The sequence below is a fragment of the Carettochelys insculpta genome, chromosome 4 (assembly GCF_033958435.1).
Source record: "Carettochelys insculpta isolate YL-2023 chromosome 4, ASM3395843v1, whole genome shotgun sequence".
Lineage (NCBI taxonomy): Eukaryota > Metazoa > Chordata > Testudines > Carettochelyidae > Carettochelys > Carettochelys insculpta.
The window spans coordinates 5961295-5979931 of record NC_134140.1 but is presented as its reverse complement, the minus strand read 5'-3'; the positions used below and the strand labels follow the sequence as shown (position 1 = coordinate 5979931).

Here is an 18637-nt window from a genome sequence, read left to right as displayed (position 1 = left end):
CACACGAAGGTCAGGACACCCTCCCTGGCTAATAGCCACTGATGGGCCTATCCTCCAGGAATTTATCCGGCTCCTTTCTGAACCCCTGTAGACTTGGCAACATCCTCAGGCAAGGAGTTCCACAGACTTCCTTCTGTTTGTTCGAAATGAGAAACTTCAGCCGTAGAAAGCCTGACCAACTCTCCCAGCCGTGGTCCCTGCACACTGAGCGGTTAGGCAGCCACCCCAGGAGAGATGCAAATGCTGCGCAGTTGACTAGCAGAGCTCCCACAGCCGTCAACCTGTTTCTATGGGTGGTGCACATCTGCACATGACTTGGTGCAGGCAATAAAATTTATTCCAGCCATAGCTGGAAAAGAATGAGACGCAGCACTTGCTCCCGCTACTTTTCACGCACATTTCACTGGTAAACGGCAGCTTAGAAAAACAGGAGAGGAAAGCTGGTAGGGCCAGAGAGGTGGGATTTAATCCTCTTCTTCCCCCTGGCTCAGAGAGATGAAAAAGTTGTTCAAAAGTGTTGGTTAGGTTTGCAATTCCAGCTCCTCAATGTGTAGGTGGTCAGACAGAAGGGGCCAGCTTGCAAGCTAGTGTAAACTGACCTTGCTCCGGTCCCTGCCCTTGTGTTGATTTAACCTGCTGTGCCCAGGAACTGCAGGCGCGTTTAAAACAGGCTGGTAAAGTCTGTCTATCTCCTACGCCCCCAGTCGGGGCTGCACTCAGGACTCAGCACTTCCCTGGCGCCCGCTGACAAATGCCCAGAACTTCCTCTGCGGTCTGTGAGCAATCCAAGCTGGCAGGGCCGGCAGCAGAGCCGCCGCTCTGGGAACTCAAGTCAAGAGGGAAGCAAGCCGCGGTTTCGCTTTACTGTCTCCGAGTAGAGCCAAAAGGGGGCGGAGGGCGGGACCGAGGCCACGCATCACAGGCCGAGCGTGCTAAGCCAGCTCTGCCTTGTGCTCACCTGACCCACAGCATGGGGAAGCCACCAGGGATCTTTCCACTGACGTGGATCAGACGCGTGGTTCCCAGGGGTTCTCTGCAGCCCTTAAGGGGTGTGCGCACACACATACCGTGGCGGTGTACCACACAGGCGCACACCCCTCTGTAACGACCTTTGGCACACAGCGTCAGCAAGGTCTGATCCTGGGCCGTTCCCCGCCAGGGCACCACCAACTCCGGAGGGCCGAAATGTGACCTTTTGACCTCTGCGTAGGGCCCCCGTGCCAGTGACACTTTTTAAAGTCACTAAGAGTCCTACATCCTGCACTGGGGGGGGTCCAGCCCCAGCCCCGCACACCTGCCCCCTCCCAGGCTGCACGGGGCAGGAGGGGTGGGCTGGTGCCCTCACCACGTGCCCCTCTAAATCGGCTCGCGTGCTGAGAGTGGAGCATGTGCCAGGGGCTGCCGACCCCGATCTAAAGGACCAGGAGCAGTAGGACGCTGGCGGCAGTAGGTGGTTGTTATTGCCGCCCCCCAGGGACCAGCTGTTGAGAGAGATGTGACGCCCGCTCGCCGTCGCTCACGCAAACGACCAAACGGTCTTTGTGCTCCTTCCCTGGACACCAGCCCCTCCCGCCACCTGCCTTACGTGTGCAAGTACACACTTCCTTGCACACCCGCCTGCACGGAGGCACACCCCCTGCTCTGCTCCCGGAGGGGGATCATCGCTGCTCACCACACTTCTTCCCAGGTCAGCGTTTTCCAACAAACCGAGCTCCGGTTTCCTTCTGGCCTGCCGCTCGTTACCCAAAGCAGCCAGACGGCCGCAAACAAGCCTGGCTTCCCAACAGTTACGGCTTGATGATAAAGAGGGAAGAACAGGCAGGGCTGGGTTCCCTCAGGGCCCATCAGATTCAGTCAGGGTGAAATTGTAACCGGTCCCCACACACCGCGCTCTCTCTGCTTGAAAACTGCATGCGGCAAGAAGGGTGGCGAGAAACACGGCCGTGTTAGGGAGAGACGGATCTTTTATGGCTTTCCCCATCACGGTCATGGGCCAGGGTTACAAAGGTTATAGCCCATCACATGGGGCCAGTACCCACTGCCTCCCGGCACTGCTATAATATACGTAAATGTACCCTAGTGTGTGTCATGTGCCCTGTACTGCATCGTGCTATGGGAGCGAGGAGCTGTGCCAAAACTGGGGTTTTACTAAGCTTAATATCCTAATAACCAAATGCAGCTTGCACAACACCCCATATTGGCTCTGTCTCCCTGCCCCCCTTCCCAGGGCCAGGCCCGGTTTCCCCACTGTGTCCCCTTTACTCTGTGGGGCAGAGCTCCTGGTCTTTCAGATGACAGGGCACGGCCTTCAGGGGACAGGATGCAGAGCAACATGTCTGTCACTCTGTTGTGAGCACTTCATGGGCCGGAGTTGAGCCAGAAGTCAGCAGTGGATGCAGGCAATGGGGGGTGGGGAGGGATGCCACAGCACAGAAATCAGATTCAACTTTTTAAAGCTGCTGCCAGCTCCCCCTGCCCTCACTGCCCCAGAAGCCACCACCCTGCAGCCAAGAGCCCTCGCCAGCCGGCTCAGCGCAACCACAGCTTCCCAGGGGCTGCGCCCTGCCAACGCCGTGCGCCCGCAGCCGACCCGAGCCGGCATCCGCCTGGTCCAGAGCCAAGGCGAAAACCTCAGAGCAGCCACCTGGCAGTGCTGGAAGGCCCAGTGGCACGGAGCCACGCTGCCCGGGGTGCTAATGAAACCCCAGCAGTCGGGTCCGGGCGAGCTCAGGCGCACGGCAAAGCTCACGCTGCATTTCATCCCCTCTTGGGCTAGTTTTGCCCAGCACCCCTGAGCTGAGACGGCCAGCCAAGGGGTGGGGTGGATGAGATGCAGGCAACCAGCGAGCAGGTCTGGGCTCAGACCCACCAGCTCCCTTCACACAGGCTTTGAATGGGCAGCAGAGGGCAACCACGGTCCGCTGTAGTGCCCCAGGCTGGAGCTGAACCCCGATGGGGAGGGGGGCCTCTCTCACCCCCGAGGTTAACTCTGCCTGCGTCGTAGCAGCGCCCGCGCCCCCAGGGCTGTCAGCTGGGCTTCTCGCCGAGTGCTGAGTGAGCTCCGCGCCGTATGGGGCAGTGGATCTCTCCCCCTTGGGTTGTTTCCCTCCAGGGCTCTCCCCTCTTCCTCCGTCCCTAGGGCCCAGAGCCAGCCGAGGCAGGGATGCTGGGAGAGCACGTCCACCCATGCTCTCACCTGGCTGCCCCCAGCAGCCCCAATCCAAGGCTGGGGGAGAGGATCTCAGGGGTCCCTTGGGATCTCTGAATTGCCCCTCGCCTCCCCAGCCAGCCCTGAGGATCCAGCACTCCCACGCCAGGACATACAGGGCCGGGATCAGATCCCAGGAAGTTGCCTGCAAATGGCTTTCCCTGACTTTCGCCCAGGGAGCAGGTCCGGCCAGACGCCAGTGCGGGGAGCAGACAAACTGGGCCTGTCGCTCCCCTTGCCCCCGACACCCAGGTAACCCCAAAGCGGAGGCACTCCCGGGGAGAGCAGAGCAAGGAGCATTGGGAATCTGAGTGGCCCCGAGCTCTGCAGGCGTGAATCAGCCTAGCTCCACCAACCTCCGAGCAGAGGCAGAGACGCCCCGAAATCCCCTCGGGACTGTGCTCTGGGGTGAAGGTGGAAGGAGCTGGGGTGCCACCGGGAGGAACAGCTGCGTGGAGCCCTACGACAGGCGGGCAGGCAGGCTCGCTCCGGCTGAGAGCCGAGCTGCTGCACTGCACGAGATGGGTGTGGAGACCCTGCCGGCGTGTGCCCTCCCTTCTGGTGACAGCACTGACCTGCCCAGCAGGTGACAAGGTGCCAGGTATGGCGAGCCCCGTACCCACCCCGGCCAGGGGAAGATGCCACCCCAGGAGCCCTGGCCGAGATCCAAGCCAGCAACTAGGGAAAGAGACAAGCCCAGGCCCCGGTAGGATTATTCTGACAAACGTTTTGCTCTCGCCCCAGCTCTGTCTTCGCGGTTACTTTGGAGCGTGGGGGCCTCTTGATTTGAGCTGCTTTCCAAAATCAAGTCTATTCTCCAAATACTCCCTGCCTAGGCCAGGATCCAAGCTCAATGGGACGTGAGTGGGGCTGCTGGCAGGAAAAGGCTGCGGTGGTGTTCTCTGGCTGCTTTCCGCTCCGCCCGTGCACTCCAGCTCCCCGGTAGGAGGAGGGTTTCAGGAGGAGGGAGCCAGGCTGCACAGCCTGGGCAGAAAGATGCTGGTAACCTCAGTGCAAAGTCAAACCTGCACCAGCAAGCATGTGGAGCCTCGGCAGCCGACTTTGATGTCGCGTAGTGTCACTAGGATCATCCCCGCGTGGTCCTGCCTTTGCGGGCATAAGCTGAAGAAAAGCAGAGCGTGTTTCTAAGCCCCCAGCTCCAGACTAACCATCCCACTCTCACTGGGATCGGTGTTCCCCATAAGCTGGGTGCTCGGTGGCCACTCAGGAGAGATTCCAAAGCTGCTCAGCGGATTGGTGGCATGCCCCCTGGCTAGGCTGGTGTTGTTCCTGGTGGTGCACATTTGCACACGCCTTGGTGCACATAAAATTTACTCCGCACACGGGTGGGAGAAAAAGCCTGCCCGTCGACGGAAAAGTTTAGCGGGAACATTGCTGGCGGCACAGTGAGGCACTTTGGAATATCCCGCCCCTGGGCAGCTTGAAACATCACACAGGGCCGGCGTGCCACCATCCTGGCGAGCGCTGCCCGCCAGCGGTCCAATGCAGAGGCCGACCCACACTGTCAGGCTGTGTCACAAACCAGGCACTCCACCTCTCTCCGCTTGGCCTGCCGTACGCGCCAGAACCCTCCATCATCTGGTCCCTGGTAAACCCCGACGCCTGCCTGTTCCCGCCGGGAGCCCGCAGAGAACAAGACCCCGCAGAGGGAAGACTATGGTGGCGGATTTCCAAGGAGTGCCAGACATCCCAGAAGAAAAGCCTTTTCCTGGGAGATTTTTACTCTTATCTCCAGCCCTGACAGCCTGGGCTAACACTCACAAACACTGGGGAAACATCTGATCGACCAGGCAACGCGCTTCCAACACCATGCGGACTCCTGGCTGTTAATGGAACCGGACGGACAGGCGCCCATCCCCGTTCAGGAGGCGAGGGCTATGGAAAGTCCTGCGTTAGCTGGGGGCGGAGCTGGGGGACATGGAAAGGCATGATTAAATCCTATGGTGAAGTGCACAATTCCCCAGCCAGCTCAGGGAGGCGTCTATCAGCAGGAAGCTCCCAGGGCTGGTACTTCCCCTGCAGGGCAGAGGTGCCAGGGCAGGGACCGTAGTATTGACTCAGCCGGGGAAGGTGAAATCACCCCGTTCACACGCACAGGGGCCAGGAGGGGGATGGAACCCCGCAGCAGGCAGGGGACCGTGGGAAACACCCGCGTCTCTCCCATCGCTCTCCAGGAGGAACATTCTATTGTGGGCAAATCACAAGCGGGGACCGAGGACCAAAGTCCTGCAGCCTCTTTCCCGGGGCCCACAGCTACAGGAGACCCCCCCGGCCCCCTAAGGCCAGCTGCACCTACCCAGGCTAGGCTTCTCAGGCAAGGCGACCGCAGCACTGCTGCCAGGGGAAGATGCAGCAGGAGCAACGTTCCCTCTGAATTTTTCCAGGCGGGGCAGAATAAATTTTGTCAGTGCACCGGGGCAGCGGATAGGTGCACCACCACCAGACACACAGGCTGGCGGCGTTCGGCTCAGCAGCTGGGCGGCCACCCAAGCGCTTGGCGGACAGGGAGAGCTGCTCGGGAGCATCTCGGGGCAGCGGCAAGACAGTGCTGGTGACCCATCTCCCTGGGTGTCAGACAGGCAGGAGGGCCAGGGCTTCCTCTGGCTAATCTCACCCCAGGCAAGGCCCTGCTCGCTCCTCTCAGCGCACACCGCAGCCACTCACCCGAGCCCCGGGGCAGGCGGAGAGCTGCCCAGGAAAGCACTCAGGCGCCCTCGCTATTTACGGGCTCATCTCACCCTCAGCAGGGTCTTCGCCTCTCTACGGCTCTTGTACCAGCTAGTGCAAATCATGCTGAGCGGCTGAGCTGGGGGCCTGACGCCACTGCAGCGAGGGGCTGGCTCAGCACCCAGCCTTGCAACTTACACGCGCCCCACGAAGTCACAAAGCCTCCTCGTCACGGGGCCGTCCGTAACACCGGGGGGATACGGGCCGGGGATAGGCGAACACAAGGGGCGCAGCCGGAAACACCGGGTACATCCGCGCAGCACAAGCTGCAGGCAGCCTAGCCAGCCTGCGCCAGCTGGACTCCAGGCTGCAGCAGAAGCCCCAGGGTCAGGCTGGGCCTGACGTAGCCACCGTCACGGCTCTCCGAGCCGGGCCAGCTGGATCCAAGCCAGGATGAGGCTCCAAACCCCTCGACTCCGAGGCCCCTGGCTCTAATCCCTGGACCACGATTCTCATGCTCTCACTCGGCCCATCCCCCCAGCTCGCTCACTCCACCCACCCCCCCGTCTTACTCCCCTCTTCTTCCAGCCTCCCCCCCAGCATTTCTTGGCACACGGGCTAGTGCCGCCGCCGCCGTTTGCCCCATGCCCTCTTCCCAGGCCAGGCTAGCACCCAGCATCAGCACAACTCTCATGCTCCAGAGCACAGGCTTGATGGCCTGCAGGGTCAGGAAGGAACGGCTCCCTCCGCCTGCTCCTGTGTGCAACAGGGCAACAGTATGTCCTCCACTGAGGCATCAGGCACAGGCCACTGCTGCAGGGAGTCGGGAGGGGGGACATGACAGGCAGATGCTGGGAAGAGGATGGGCCTAATCCCGCCCACTGGGCAGGCCCCTCCCCCAGCCTAGTGGGAGGAGCTACTGGCCCCAGGAACTAACCAATCGCTTGGACCAACAAATGAGAGAATAGGGGTGGGGCAGCAAGAGGGAGGCCAGACGGACGAACGGTCGGCCTGGCAGGTCGCAGGAGTCTTCGTTAGAGACGTGGCAGAGAGATAACAAGACTCATTGGCCCAGGGATCAGACCCAGTGCGCCAGTGGGAGACAGGCTGGAAGAGCCAGCCCAGGTCCTGCACGGGGGGCGGCAGGTGGGAAGAGCCATTCCGGTTTGTGCACTGTGGGGAGGGGGGAGGTAGGCAGGAACAGCCAGCCTGGGTCCATGCATGGGGGGCAGGATATGGAACCTGGGTCCAGAGCCAGCCTGGGTCATGCATGGGGGGGGATATGGAACCCGGGTCGAGACCCAGCCTGGGTCATGCATGGGCGGGATATGGACCCGGGTCTAGACCCAGCCTGGGTCATGCATGGGCGGGATATGGACCCGGGTCTAGAACCCAGCCTGGGTCATGCATGGGCGGGATATGGACCCGGGTCTAGAACCCAGCCTGGGTCATGCATAGGGACGTATATGGAACCTGGGTCTAGAACCCAGCCTGGGTCATGCGTGGGCGGGATATGGAACCAGATGGCCCAACTCAGAGCTATTCGGAGGCCCAGGAGGTGGGCAGGTGTAAGCCCCGCCTCTTAAGGCCCCTCCCCCCAGCCCATGGGGAGGGGCTACTGGCCACAGAGACCAAGTGATGCCGTGGGACAACTAACGAAAACCTGGAGGGGGAGGGCAGGACACAGGCTCAAAGGAGGGACCCAGAGGGGGACGCTGAGCAGAGCTCCCCAGACAGCTCCCACTGCCCCCAGAAGACACGGGCAGAGCCAGGGGCCACTGCCCAGAGGAGCTGTGCCCAGAAGTGTGCCCCAAGGGAAGCCTGGACAGGCCCCCCCAGTCGCAGAGCACCCCCGCCCCCAGCCCACGCAGCAGGTGTCACGGACGGCCGCCGGGGGAGCAGGAGGTCCTGCGACTTCGTGGGGCCGCGGACGGGGTGCGCGTAAACGAACAGGCGAGGGTCGGGATGTGGCCAGAACTGCAGGAGGAGGAACAGGGGCTGCAGCCTGGGGCCCTCGAGGTCGGCGTGCGCCAGGTTCCCCCTCCCGCTGCAGAAGGGGCAGGCCTGGGGGTGAACCGCCCCAGGCACACGCCCCCTGCTCATGGCTCCGAGAAGGAGCCGCCAACCGATGGCCCTGGTGGGCTGCAGGACCAGGGCAGAGCAGGCCCCCCGGGGTTCCTCACCATCTCCAGGTAGCAGGGAGTTTCGCCCCTTGGTATCGGGGGGGACTCGAGGGTGAGGCAGTGGAGCGTGCGGGGCGCGAGCGTGCGCCGGTGGTGTCTGGGCGCGGTCTGGAAACCCAGGGGCCGCAGGTCATGCAGCGGGCTGGGCAGGGAGAGGTGGGCCTGGTTACAAGGGTTGGGGGGGTGCCTGTCCCAGCGCTGGCAGCAGGGGCAGCCCCATTCCGATCCAGCACAGAGGCTTTTACATCTTTGCTTCTCTCCCTGCCCTGTGGCCCCCAGGCTCTGTGCCCCCACATCCCTCTCCAGGGGCTTCTCTCCCCCCATCTCTGACCCCAGGCCCTGCTCGCTCCCCCCATGTCTGACACACGGGAGCTCTGCCCCTTTGCTGCTGCCTGCGGGAGGGAAGCTAAAAACCCAACCCCGGCCTGAGATTTGGCTGGTTTCCATCCCCGCCTGGCCCTGCCCATCTGCAAACAAATCCCTGGCCCTGCAGGGTACCCGCCACCTCTGCCCCACCCCGCTCCACCTGCCAGCCAGCACCCTGGGAGCCTGACAGCCTCGGGCTGCTGTAACCCAAACAGTCTGAGTCCAGGCAGAGTCCAAAGAGCTCGGCTCTCATGAGCGGACAGCCAGGCAGGTCTGCTCCACACCACTTGTTCAGAGGGGAGGGGAACTCCCGGAGACAGCCTCTGGGCCAGGCATTTCTGGGGAAAACCAGCTCTGCAAGGGATGAAGAGAGGACATGGGTTGTGCCACCGACTGAGACTGCAGGGCTCTTGGGTGAAGTCCCTCCTCCGCCACAGAGAAAGCCCTGTGCCCTGTGGCACGTCACTTAGCCTCCCTGGGTCTCGGTTCCCCCGGCGGGGCAATAGGGCTACCAGCACACAGCTGTGTTGGCAGAAGGGAGGGGGTGCCCCCTGCGGGGAGGTTAACATCACCGATACCAGCAGGAGTTAACGGTGTCACAGCTTCTCTGAACGCCAAGAGGGCCGGGGGCAGAAAGATCAAAGCAGAAGAGTTTGGAGAGACCCTACAATAACAAGCCACAGCCCCGCGGCCCTGCGTCCAGCGTGGGCGGACGAACAACCCTGCGGCACCAATGGGGGTCTCGCGGGAACTCACTGAGACTGCGGCGGGCCGGCAGGTGCTCGCCAGCCTGGTGCACGCAGCAGAAGATGTGTCTGGCCCAAGATCGTGTGTTGGGAAGAGGGCGCGTTGGCCCACCCGGCCCGGCCCGGCCTCTTGCAGCTTGGGTGGTCATCCACACCCAGTGAAGAGGAGCGTGACACCTCCCCAGCCCCCCCCAGGTGTGTATCTGCACCAGGTGAGGTCCAGGCCAGTGGGGGAAGGAGGCAGGGGAAGCCGAGAGCGCACAGCTGATGCTGTTGGTGGCTGAGCAGTGATGCAAGGACATGAGGCTCCCAGAGACACATGCAGACGAGTCCCAGTCTCCCGAGGTGGATACTTACTGGTTCCTTTCCAGAGCCAGGACGAGCTCCCTGCCCTCCACAGTCAATGCCACGTCCCCCCGGGTGGGCGCTGCCACCTGTGGGAGGAAAGCAGGGGGGGGAATTGGATCACAAGGGCTCCCAGCATTGCACAGATCTGCAGGGTGAGCATCCCAGGAAGTGGCCACGCCCAGCTCCACAAGTGTAACAAACCCTCCAGCTGCGGCCAATGAACAGATGGGCCCTGCCCCTGGGGAGGCGGGACTAGAACCCAGCTCCACCCACTGCAAAAACCCAGGCCCCGCCCACCGAGTGAACGGGGATCTCCCTGGACTGAGGCACGGCAGTAGGAGGTGTCGTAGGCGTTAGCAGGTGACCCCGGCCCAGGCTGGGATCGCGCACTCCACCCTCGAACACAAGCGGGGGGCAGAGCAGGTCTGCTCACTGGCGTCCCTAGGCGGTGGCCTGGCCAGGGAAGGGGCTAGAGTCTCAGCTCGGGGCGCACGACCAGGCATCAAGGAGTCAAAGCTGCCCTCCCATGCTGGCACCTGGGCCAATGGTGCAGAAGGGGCTAAGTCTGAGCTGCTGCTCCAGGGGGCCGGGGGGCAGCCTGTATTCCTGGGGGAAGGAGGCTGACTTCACAGGCCCCCCTCTGGCTTGCCACTGACCCCCCCATGCCATGCTGCACAGTGCTGGTTCCCCGCCCGGTCCCGCCATGGACAAGCAGCACCTCAGCACCTCCGGAAAGCTGGGAAAAGCTCAGCTTACCCACCCCCCTTGCCTCCAGGTCAGGGACGCTGCCCTCAGCCCAGCCAGGAGCCCGACAACCCACACGGCTCGGCCTGCGGAAAGCTGCCGGGCTCTGGCTCCCGCGAGATCCCCTCGGGCGCCTGCGACCTCTCTCCCAGGTCTCCCCGCAGCCCCTGCTCTCCCAGGCCAGGGCATCCCGAATCCAGCTCGACTGTCCTGCTTCATCCAACATCGCCCCCCACGCCCCAGACCTCACAGCCACACGCGCGGCCCCTTCCGCCCCAGCTGGCCCCCCTCTTGCAGCTTCTAGCGCAGTACAGGGTCTAGGGCAGTCAGCGCACAGCCAGCTGCAGCCACACCCAGTCACGCACTAATGAACCACACGGCCGGGCCAGTGAAGCGGATCCAGATCTGGTGCTAGGTGCTGCCCAGGAAGCGCCAGCCAGCGATGGCCTTGGCCTCACGGAGCAGCCATGGCCAAGCCGCCTTCGCCTGGCTCAGCCCTGCCCTGGGGGAAGGGGGACTCCCAGCTCCAGGGCCTCTGCCAGCTCTCCTGGGAAAGGGACTGGCGCCTGCCCCGTCCTTGCACAGAGATGGCACAGCCTTAGTGAGGCCCAGCTCATCACCCCTGGCCAGGCCCTATCTGTCCTGAGCACGTGCACACGGCACCAGGCCCTGGAGGGAAGGGAATAACGCCTTCCTCCTGGATTTAGAGGGGAGATCTTATCTATCCCCAGCCAGCCGAGCGCCCCTTCTCGGCAGGAGCTCTCAGGGGAGCTCTCACAGCCCGCTGGGGCAACACGGATCTTTCACACGCGCGGAACACCAGAGACAAGGAACGCCGGCCGACTGCGGAGACACACGGACACGCTGGAAACCTCCCGGGCTGTGGGGCTGAGATGGGAGCGGGGAAGGGGCAGCTCTTCCCCGCGCACACAAACAGGTCCTGGTATGTGCTCTGCAGTAACGCCACCCGCCCCGCAGGCCCGGCTGTGCCAGGAAGGGCCAGTCCCTGCCCCACGGCACTGAACTGAAGGCGACCAGGGTATTACCCCTGCCGGGCTAATGGGGCCTGCCCGAGGCTGCACAGCAGGGGAATTGTAGGCCAGCTCCTTAACCACTAGGCCAGCCTGCCTCCCCGAAAACACCTGCAAACGTTCCCTGTGCCCAGCCCACACTGGCTGAGTGGAACAAAACATCCCAGCTACTGCCCCTCCAACCAGCAATGCCCTGGGGCTGGCCCGTCCCAACCCACGCTGGCTGGAGATCACCAGCCCCCAGGGGTTGCACTCCAAGGAGAGGAGCCCAGCTGGGAGCTCATACCAGGGGAGGCTCCGGCCTTGCAGCCTGCGCGGACGCCAGCAGCTCTACTCCAGCTGGAGGACAGGGAGGATAACCGCCCCTGCCCCAACTCAGAGCTCTCCCTCTCAGCCCTCAGCTCTGGCTTTTGCTGGCCACAGGGTCTAAGCCCTGCCACGCCCCTCCCCACCAGTTCAACCTCTCACACACTGCGTCCTGGGCCTGAGTCTGCCTCGCACGGGCACTCGTGCGAAGCCGGCGTGAAAGACGGTGGCACTTGCACGCCACGACGGAGGATTGCTGGGTCTTGCAAGGCAGGAGCTGTGGATAGCAGCTCGAAAGCCCAGCAGATGCCCTGGCAGGAGCCGAAGCTCCCGCATGGGGGCCGGCAGCTGGGCGGGGGGCGGTTCAAAGAGTTTTGTTCTTAGGCTCTGCTCAGGTTGCTGAGGGCACAGGCTGCACTTCGGCCGTTTGCCAGGGCAGAGCTGCTGTTCCATCAGGGGTTTGTGCCCCGGTGGAGCCAGGCCGTGCAGGTGTTACTCTGCAGCTGATTAGCCACCGTGACGCCAGGCCCGACACAGAAGCCTGCAGCATCCTGGGGAAGCTGAATCAATGACTTCCTCCCCTCACTTGCGCTATTTTTAACGGCCGGGTGTCACGCGGTGCCTGGAAGCTGAGAGGTCTGTTTATTCCCCTGCTGTGATCTGACACACAGGCAGTTACCCAGCTACAGGGCACAGGGCCCAGCCTGGGACCTGCCCGGACAGCTGGCAAACCAGCAGACGGTGGCTGTCCGGGAGCAAAGGATGGGGAGGACGCGATCGCCAGGGGCCCAGTTCCCGCCTGCCCACGTTACACACGGAGGGCCCTGGACCAGCGAGCTCCAGCTGAGCCGACTGCAGCATCTCCGACGCATGGCTGGTACTCACAGCTCGTCCTTGGCTGGAGCGTCTCCCACCCAGCACTGGGACATGATCTCCGCATTTCAGGACTGTCCTGCCCAAGTTGCATCAGGCGGTCACTCAACATGGGCACCAGGTGATCTCTGGGAACCAGCGGAGGGGCAGGGAAGTCTGACCCCCCCCCTTCTCCCACAATTCCTCAGGCCCCCAGGAAGCATCCGACACTCTGCACCCCCAGTACCCCAGCACAGGATAAGCCCAGGAGCAGCGCAAGGCACAGGGCTGCCAACTCAGACTGGAGTCGTTATTCGCATTTTCCCCCAACACGCTGCAAGGTCATTTTTCTCAACGTACCCCATGAAAATCCCCGAGGGCGCGTGCAACCGTCACCCAGAGATGGATGTCATTTCCAGGAGACTCCTGGCCGACCCTGCAGAGTTGGGAACCCTGGCAAGGGACCATGGGACACCCACCCACAATGCGGAGGGGGGCTGAACAGAGCCCTGGCTCCCAACACGACAGGCTCAAAGCAAGCTGAGCGCCACCACGGGCGTGCTCCCCGCTGGGGGGATGACAGCAAGCAAAGCGTTATACACTTGGCCCAGAAGGGTCGATCCCTTTTCGTCTCTCTCGCTCTCTGGGTGCATCACTCCAGGCTTTGTGGTCTGGAGAGGCTGAATACCAGAGGAGAGGCTGTCAGTGCCTTTAAGGCCCTGCTGGCTCCTAACCATAGAGATGTTGGAGGACTGACTTTAGGGGTTGGGGTGTTTGTGGTGGGATCCTTACCCACTGTGTTCTAACCTGTAGAGATCCTGGAGGACTCACCCCAGTAGGGGCCAGTCTGGAATCTCTTTCTCCCTCTTGTCTGCTCCCAGCTGCCTAAAGCTAGTTACATTCCTGGATTTCAATACAGGTTTCTATTTCTTTAAATTAAAAAAAAAAAAAAAAAAAAAAAAAAAAGTTATTGACTCCATTTATGTCTCTCTTCCAATCTGCCCCCTCCTCTCTGCTCTTCCCAGTGGGCCAGGGTGGTTTCGTGTTTCCCCTCTGTAAACAAGGCCCTGGCCAGCTAAAACACACACGGAGCTGGGCTCCGCTTTCCCAGCCCACGAGTGCTGTTATTCCAGAGCCGCACCGTTATCGGCGGAGCAGAGGGAGAGCCCCGGGCAGGCTGCCAGCCACTCCCAGCCAGCACGCCTGTCCCAGGCCCATTGTGCAGGCTTGGTGCTTTGCCAGTCTTTGGAAACATGGATTCAAAGGGCTGGCAGAACCCCTCCCGGCCCCCAGCGTAAAAGCCAGGCCTGAGAAAGGCACCCTGCGGCCCAGCCCACAGGGACAGTTCGCAGCCAGCTGCTTCCTGGGAAGGAGTTTCTGGAGTTTGCCGACGTAACAGAGCCGTTGGCCCACCTCCAGGGGCCAGAAGGGTCCGGCTCTGCGGCCCAGTCCATTTCTAGCCTGCGCCCACGTGGCAGAGCTCCCACACACAAGGAACATGGCTACAGACCACCACCTACAGCTGGACAGCCACTGCTGGGCACGCCCCAGTGAGCTGGACCCTGCTACTGGAAGGGTCTCAAACTCAATTTGCCCCCGGGCCTGTGGGCACCCCCCTCTGGCGGTAGCTCCAGGAGATGTGGGGGTCTTCTTACAGACCTCACGCATTTCCCCGCCCTGCCAGCCAGCTTGTACTGCCCCCCCACCCGTCTCCTTGCCCTGCCTGCCCCCTCCGGGCAATTTAAAACAGCCCAGGGCCACTGCCGTCCCCACTGATGGCGCAGGGAGGCCAGAGCCGCTCCCCTGCCACTGTGGCCCTGGGGCCCATTGGAGGGGTGTGCAGCAGCTCGGATAGGCCTCCCTGCGGGAAGGAAAGCAAAGCGCCCCGTCCCCAGCCTGGGAGGTGGTGAGTGGGGGACCGAGGCCACGCCCGTTGGGGCAGGAGTGCAATGGGGCAACGGGAGGGAAGCAGGTGGAACCAGGGGGAGGGAGGAACAGGGGCACCCCCCCCCCCCGACCAAGCCATAAAGACACACGCCCGCTGGGAGAACGTTTGTGGTGAAGCCCCAGGGGTCAGCCAGGCGACGGAGGCTTTTGAGGGCCAGGAGCTGCCCGTCCTGCAAAGTGCCCACGGCTCAGAGCCGGCTGCCCAGCCAGACTCCAGGCACTGGGAGAGAAGCGACACGCGGCGACCTCACCCAGCCCCCCACAAAGCGGCTGTGGACGGGAGCCTCGGGCAGAGCACAAAACAAACGCACACCGGCAACCGTGGCTCTCTCTGGACGGCGCACGTCCCACTGAGAATCGCCCCCTTGGCAAGGGTCATTCCCAGCCGGCTCAGCCTTTAATAGGTCCAACGGTATGTGCCAGCCCCAAGCAACAACCCAACCCCGCCACGTCCCCACGGCCAGGAGGGACAAGGCAGAATCCACCACCAGAGCAAAACCCACTGCAGACGCTTCCCCTGCCTTCCCACCACCAGTGCTGGAGGCGGGCGAGGCACTGCCATGTGTCTCCCCAATTCCCTGGCCCTCCACCTCCAGCGTGAGCCAACCCCTCTTGCACCAGCCAGCAGGAGCCAGCCCCGGCTCCTGGACGGAACAGCCCCCAGCCGGGTCCTCGGAGGAGCCCCAGTCTCAGCCCGTTGCCCAGCTCTGATGTGGGAACCCCACGCCGTGTTTGCCCAAGGCAGCTGCACAAGGCCCTCGGGCAGCACCGCTGAGGCCTCGGCCGACAGCTTCCATCGGGAGCCGCCGGGGCTCAAACCCAAGCCGGGAGGGACTGGAAGCCGCGGCTGGCTGAGGCCTGGGGTGTCACAAAGCCATGGGGGCTACTTACAGGAAGCCCCACAGGGAGGTAACAGAGCGACCTGGCTGGGGTCTCTGGTGCTGCCCCAGCACAGGGCTCCAGGCCGCCGGAGGCGGTGAACGTCTCAGGCTCCAGCTCCCTTGCAGGGCTGCTCTTGGCCCTTACTCTGGGCACTGCCTGCAGGGCTGCTGCCGGGCCAGGCGGAGCTCAGGGTCGGCCCCCGGCTGTGCCGAAAGCAGCCGGGAAGTTCGGGGACGGGGATTTGTCGGGAGAAATTCTGAGCCCTGTTACGTCCTGTTTGCTCGGAACCCACCCACTGCACCCCAGGGACGGCGGCTCCCTCTCCCCAGCCCTGCCCTAGGTGCTTTAGGGTCTCACGGACACCCCGTGCAGCTCAGACGCTTCTCTCTCTCCCCCAGAGGCTGGCCCTACGGCCCCCCCGCCAGCCCCGGCCAGGGCTCTCAAAGTCAAAGCCGCTCAGGCAGCCAAGCGGGAATCTGCAGCTGCACGCGCAGTGCCTGGGTACTGGACTCAGCTGAGAGAGAGCCAGAGGCCGCTGGGCGCCCGGCTGCCATGGGTACCCCTAAGGAACTACCCACCCCCCCCTCCAGTGCCTGAACTCCTGCAAAAATGAGACCGCCAAGGGATTTAGGCTCCTAACCACCACAGAACTCCGTGAGGGGCCAGGTCTCTGCACTGAGCACTGTGAAATGGTGGCTGGGCTTCTCCTGGCCCTGGTTCCCAGCTGCACCGGGGTGGGGGGAGCCCAGCCAGAGGGGACCCCCCCCAAATTTAACTGCTAAATAGGGTGTCCAAGGCCTCCTCCCGCCCTCCTCAGCAGGCACCGCTCGTCCCGGGCTGCTGCTGACGGAAGACGAAGGGGCGCTCCTTACACACCTGGGCCAGAGTCACTGCTCCACGGCAGCAGTGTGGGGTGAGGGACACGGGGGGTGTTGAAACTGCCAGGCAAACCACCCCATGGCAGCAGTGTGGGGTGAGGGACACGGGGGGGGGTGTTGAAACTGCCAGGCAAACCGCCCCATGGCAGCAGTGTGGGGTGAGGGACACGGGGGGGGGTGTTGAAACTGCCAGGCGAGCTGCCTCACGGCAGCAGTGTGGGGTGAGGGACACGGGGGGGTGTTGAAACTGCCAGGCAAACCGCCCCATGGCAGCAGTGTGGGGTGAGGGACACGGGGGGGGGGTGTTGAAACTGCCAGGTGAGCTGCCCCACAGCAGCAGTGTGGGGTGAGGGACACAGGGGGGGTGTTGAAACTGCCAGGCGAGCTGCCCCACGGCAGCAGTGTGGGGTGAGGGACACGGGGGTGGGTGTTGAAACTGTCAGGCGAGCTGCCCCATGGCAGCAGTGTAAGGTGAGGGACAAGGGGGGTGTTGAAACTGCCAGGCGAGACATCCCCCCAGCCTCCCCCCCGGCTCCAGCCAGCAGAGCTTCCCAGCTCCAAAAAAGGAGACCCGACAGTCAAAAATGCGCCATTTCCCCGGGAGCCCCTTAGTCATCCCCAAAGCACGGCCCAGGGCCAGGCGGGCGCAGGGCGACGGCACAGGCTGGGCACGGGGGGCGGGGGCGGTGGGTGCGGCGCTCTGGAGCTGGGCTGCATTTTTAGAACACGATAACCGCCCCCCCGCCCTCGAGCGCTGGCGTGGCCCCACACGGGCTGTGCGCTGCTCCCGTCCCTACCCCCTTCCCCACCCTGCCACCAAATTCCCCCGCAAGGGTTGGCAGGGTGCTTTTGTCAAACAGTTCTTAAAGGACCCCGCGCACCGGCCTGCCACCCCCCCCAGCAGCGCACCCAACCCCCCCCCGGGCCAACTCAGAGAAGGTGGTTCAGGCCTGGAACTAACACGCTGTGAGCATGGGCGGCCCTGCTCCAGGCCTCAGTTTCCCTTCCTGTGCTGGGAGGCTGACGGGCCGCGCCATACAGGAGGAACAGGGCCGAGGGCCGCTCGCAGAGGAGGGCTGGGGCGGCCTCTGGCTGGGTACCACCAACCCCTCCCTGCCGGCTGAGCTCACGGGGATGGACAGGCTGGAGGTGGTTCCGGTGAAACAGGCAGAAGAGCCTCAGTGGTGCAGGATCGGGCCCCTTTTCCCGGCGTTCTGCTGCCGGCCGGCCAGCTTCCCCCGAGCCTTGCTGAACCAGGGGTGGGGAGGAAAGTCAGCAGGGAGGCTGCCCCCCCTCCAACTCTGGGACAGCCCTTCACAGCCAGCTGCCCTGCACTGCTGGGGGAAGTGGGGAGAGGGCCTAGGTAGGGTCCCCCTGAACCCCCATCAGCCAGGCAGACTCTCCACACAGGTCCCCAGGAGACAACTGGGCTTCATGTGAAGCAGGTGTGGATTCCAGCGGTCCCTGTAAGCTGGGTGCTTGGGCGGCTGTTCAGCTGATTAGCAGAGCGCCCCCCAGCCAGCTCCCTGTGTTTCTATGGGTGGTGCACACCCCTCAGTGCACATAAAATTTATTCCACACATGGACGGAAAAAACTTAGAGGGCCCATCGCCTCCACCTGCCCTGCTTTTCAGCTCACCCAGGAGACAGGTTATCACCTGGAAACAAACAGGCTGGGACTGAGCACCAGTGGAGGGGCAGCAGGATCCACCCACGTGCTGCAGGGCAGTAAGGACAGCTGGTGGCCATGCAGAGCGGATGGAGGGGCAGCCTCTGAAAGCAGCTGCAGAGCCACCCAACCCAGCACCCGCCGGCCAAGGAAAGTACAAAGAGCACCTGCCTTGAACCAGCACTGCCCCCCACCGGGCCCTCCGCAGTCAGACACAGGAAGCTGCCGCCTGCCCCAGGGAAAAACAGGGACAGCAGCCCCACGTTCCTTGGCCCCGCTGCCCATAATTTACACCGCGCTCCTGCTGGAGGCAGACAGCCCCAGCGCCCTGCACTCCAGCCCTGCGCCCACCCCACAAGGGTCCCACTAATCTTTGCCAGCCATGTGCAGAATAACGCGCGCGCCGAAGCATGTGCCAACGTGCACCAGCCACCCAAACGCAAAACCTAGCTGGGGGCAGCAGCATTCCTCCTGAGCAGCCGCACAGGGAGCCTTGGCACAGCCCTGGGCAATCAGGGCCCGGCTGCTGGAGCACCAGCACGGCAGCTCCATCTGGGGTCTCAGTTCGGCCCCTTTCTTGGGGCCAGAGCGTAATGGAGAATCAGCCACAGGCTTCAAAACCAGAAGGGACCATCACGACCAGCCACCCGGTCTGATCTCCTGCCTAGCCTCTGCAGCAGGTCGAACCGGTTTCACGCCCTGGGCCCTCTCCAAGAGGGGTCAAAGCCCGGAGCCCCAAGGCTGCCATCCACCATGTGCGTAACTGCGCAATCCTGGAGTTCCTGGCTG

General features: G+C 63.2%; 1 protein-coding gene across 5 annotated transcripts in view; it reads right to left on the bottom strand.

The window, feature by feature from the left end:
- The window catches only part of ADAM33 (ADAM metallopeptidase domain 33), a 72791-nt gene that overhangs the window by 42380 nt on the left and 11774 nt on the right, over positions 1-18637 (bottom strand). For all 5 annotated transcript variants that reach the window (XM_074992216.1, XM_074992220.1, XM_074992217.1 and 2 more), the window contains exon 3: positions 9549-9625. In XM_074992216.1, the coding sequence (XP_074848317.1) occupies positions 9549-9625 (77 nt within the window). The remainder of the gene's footprint in view (positions 1-9548; positions 9626-18637) is intronic.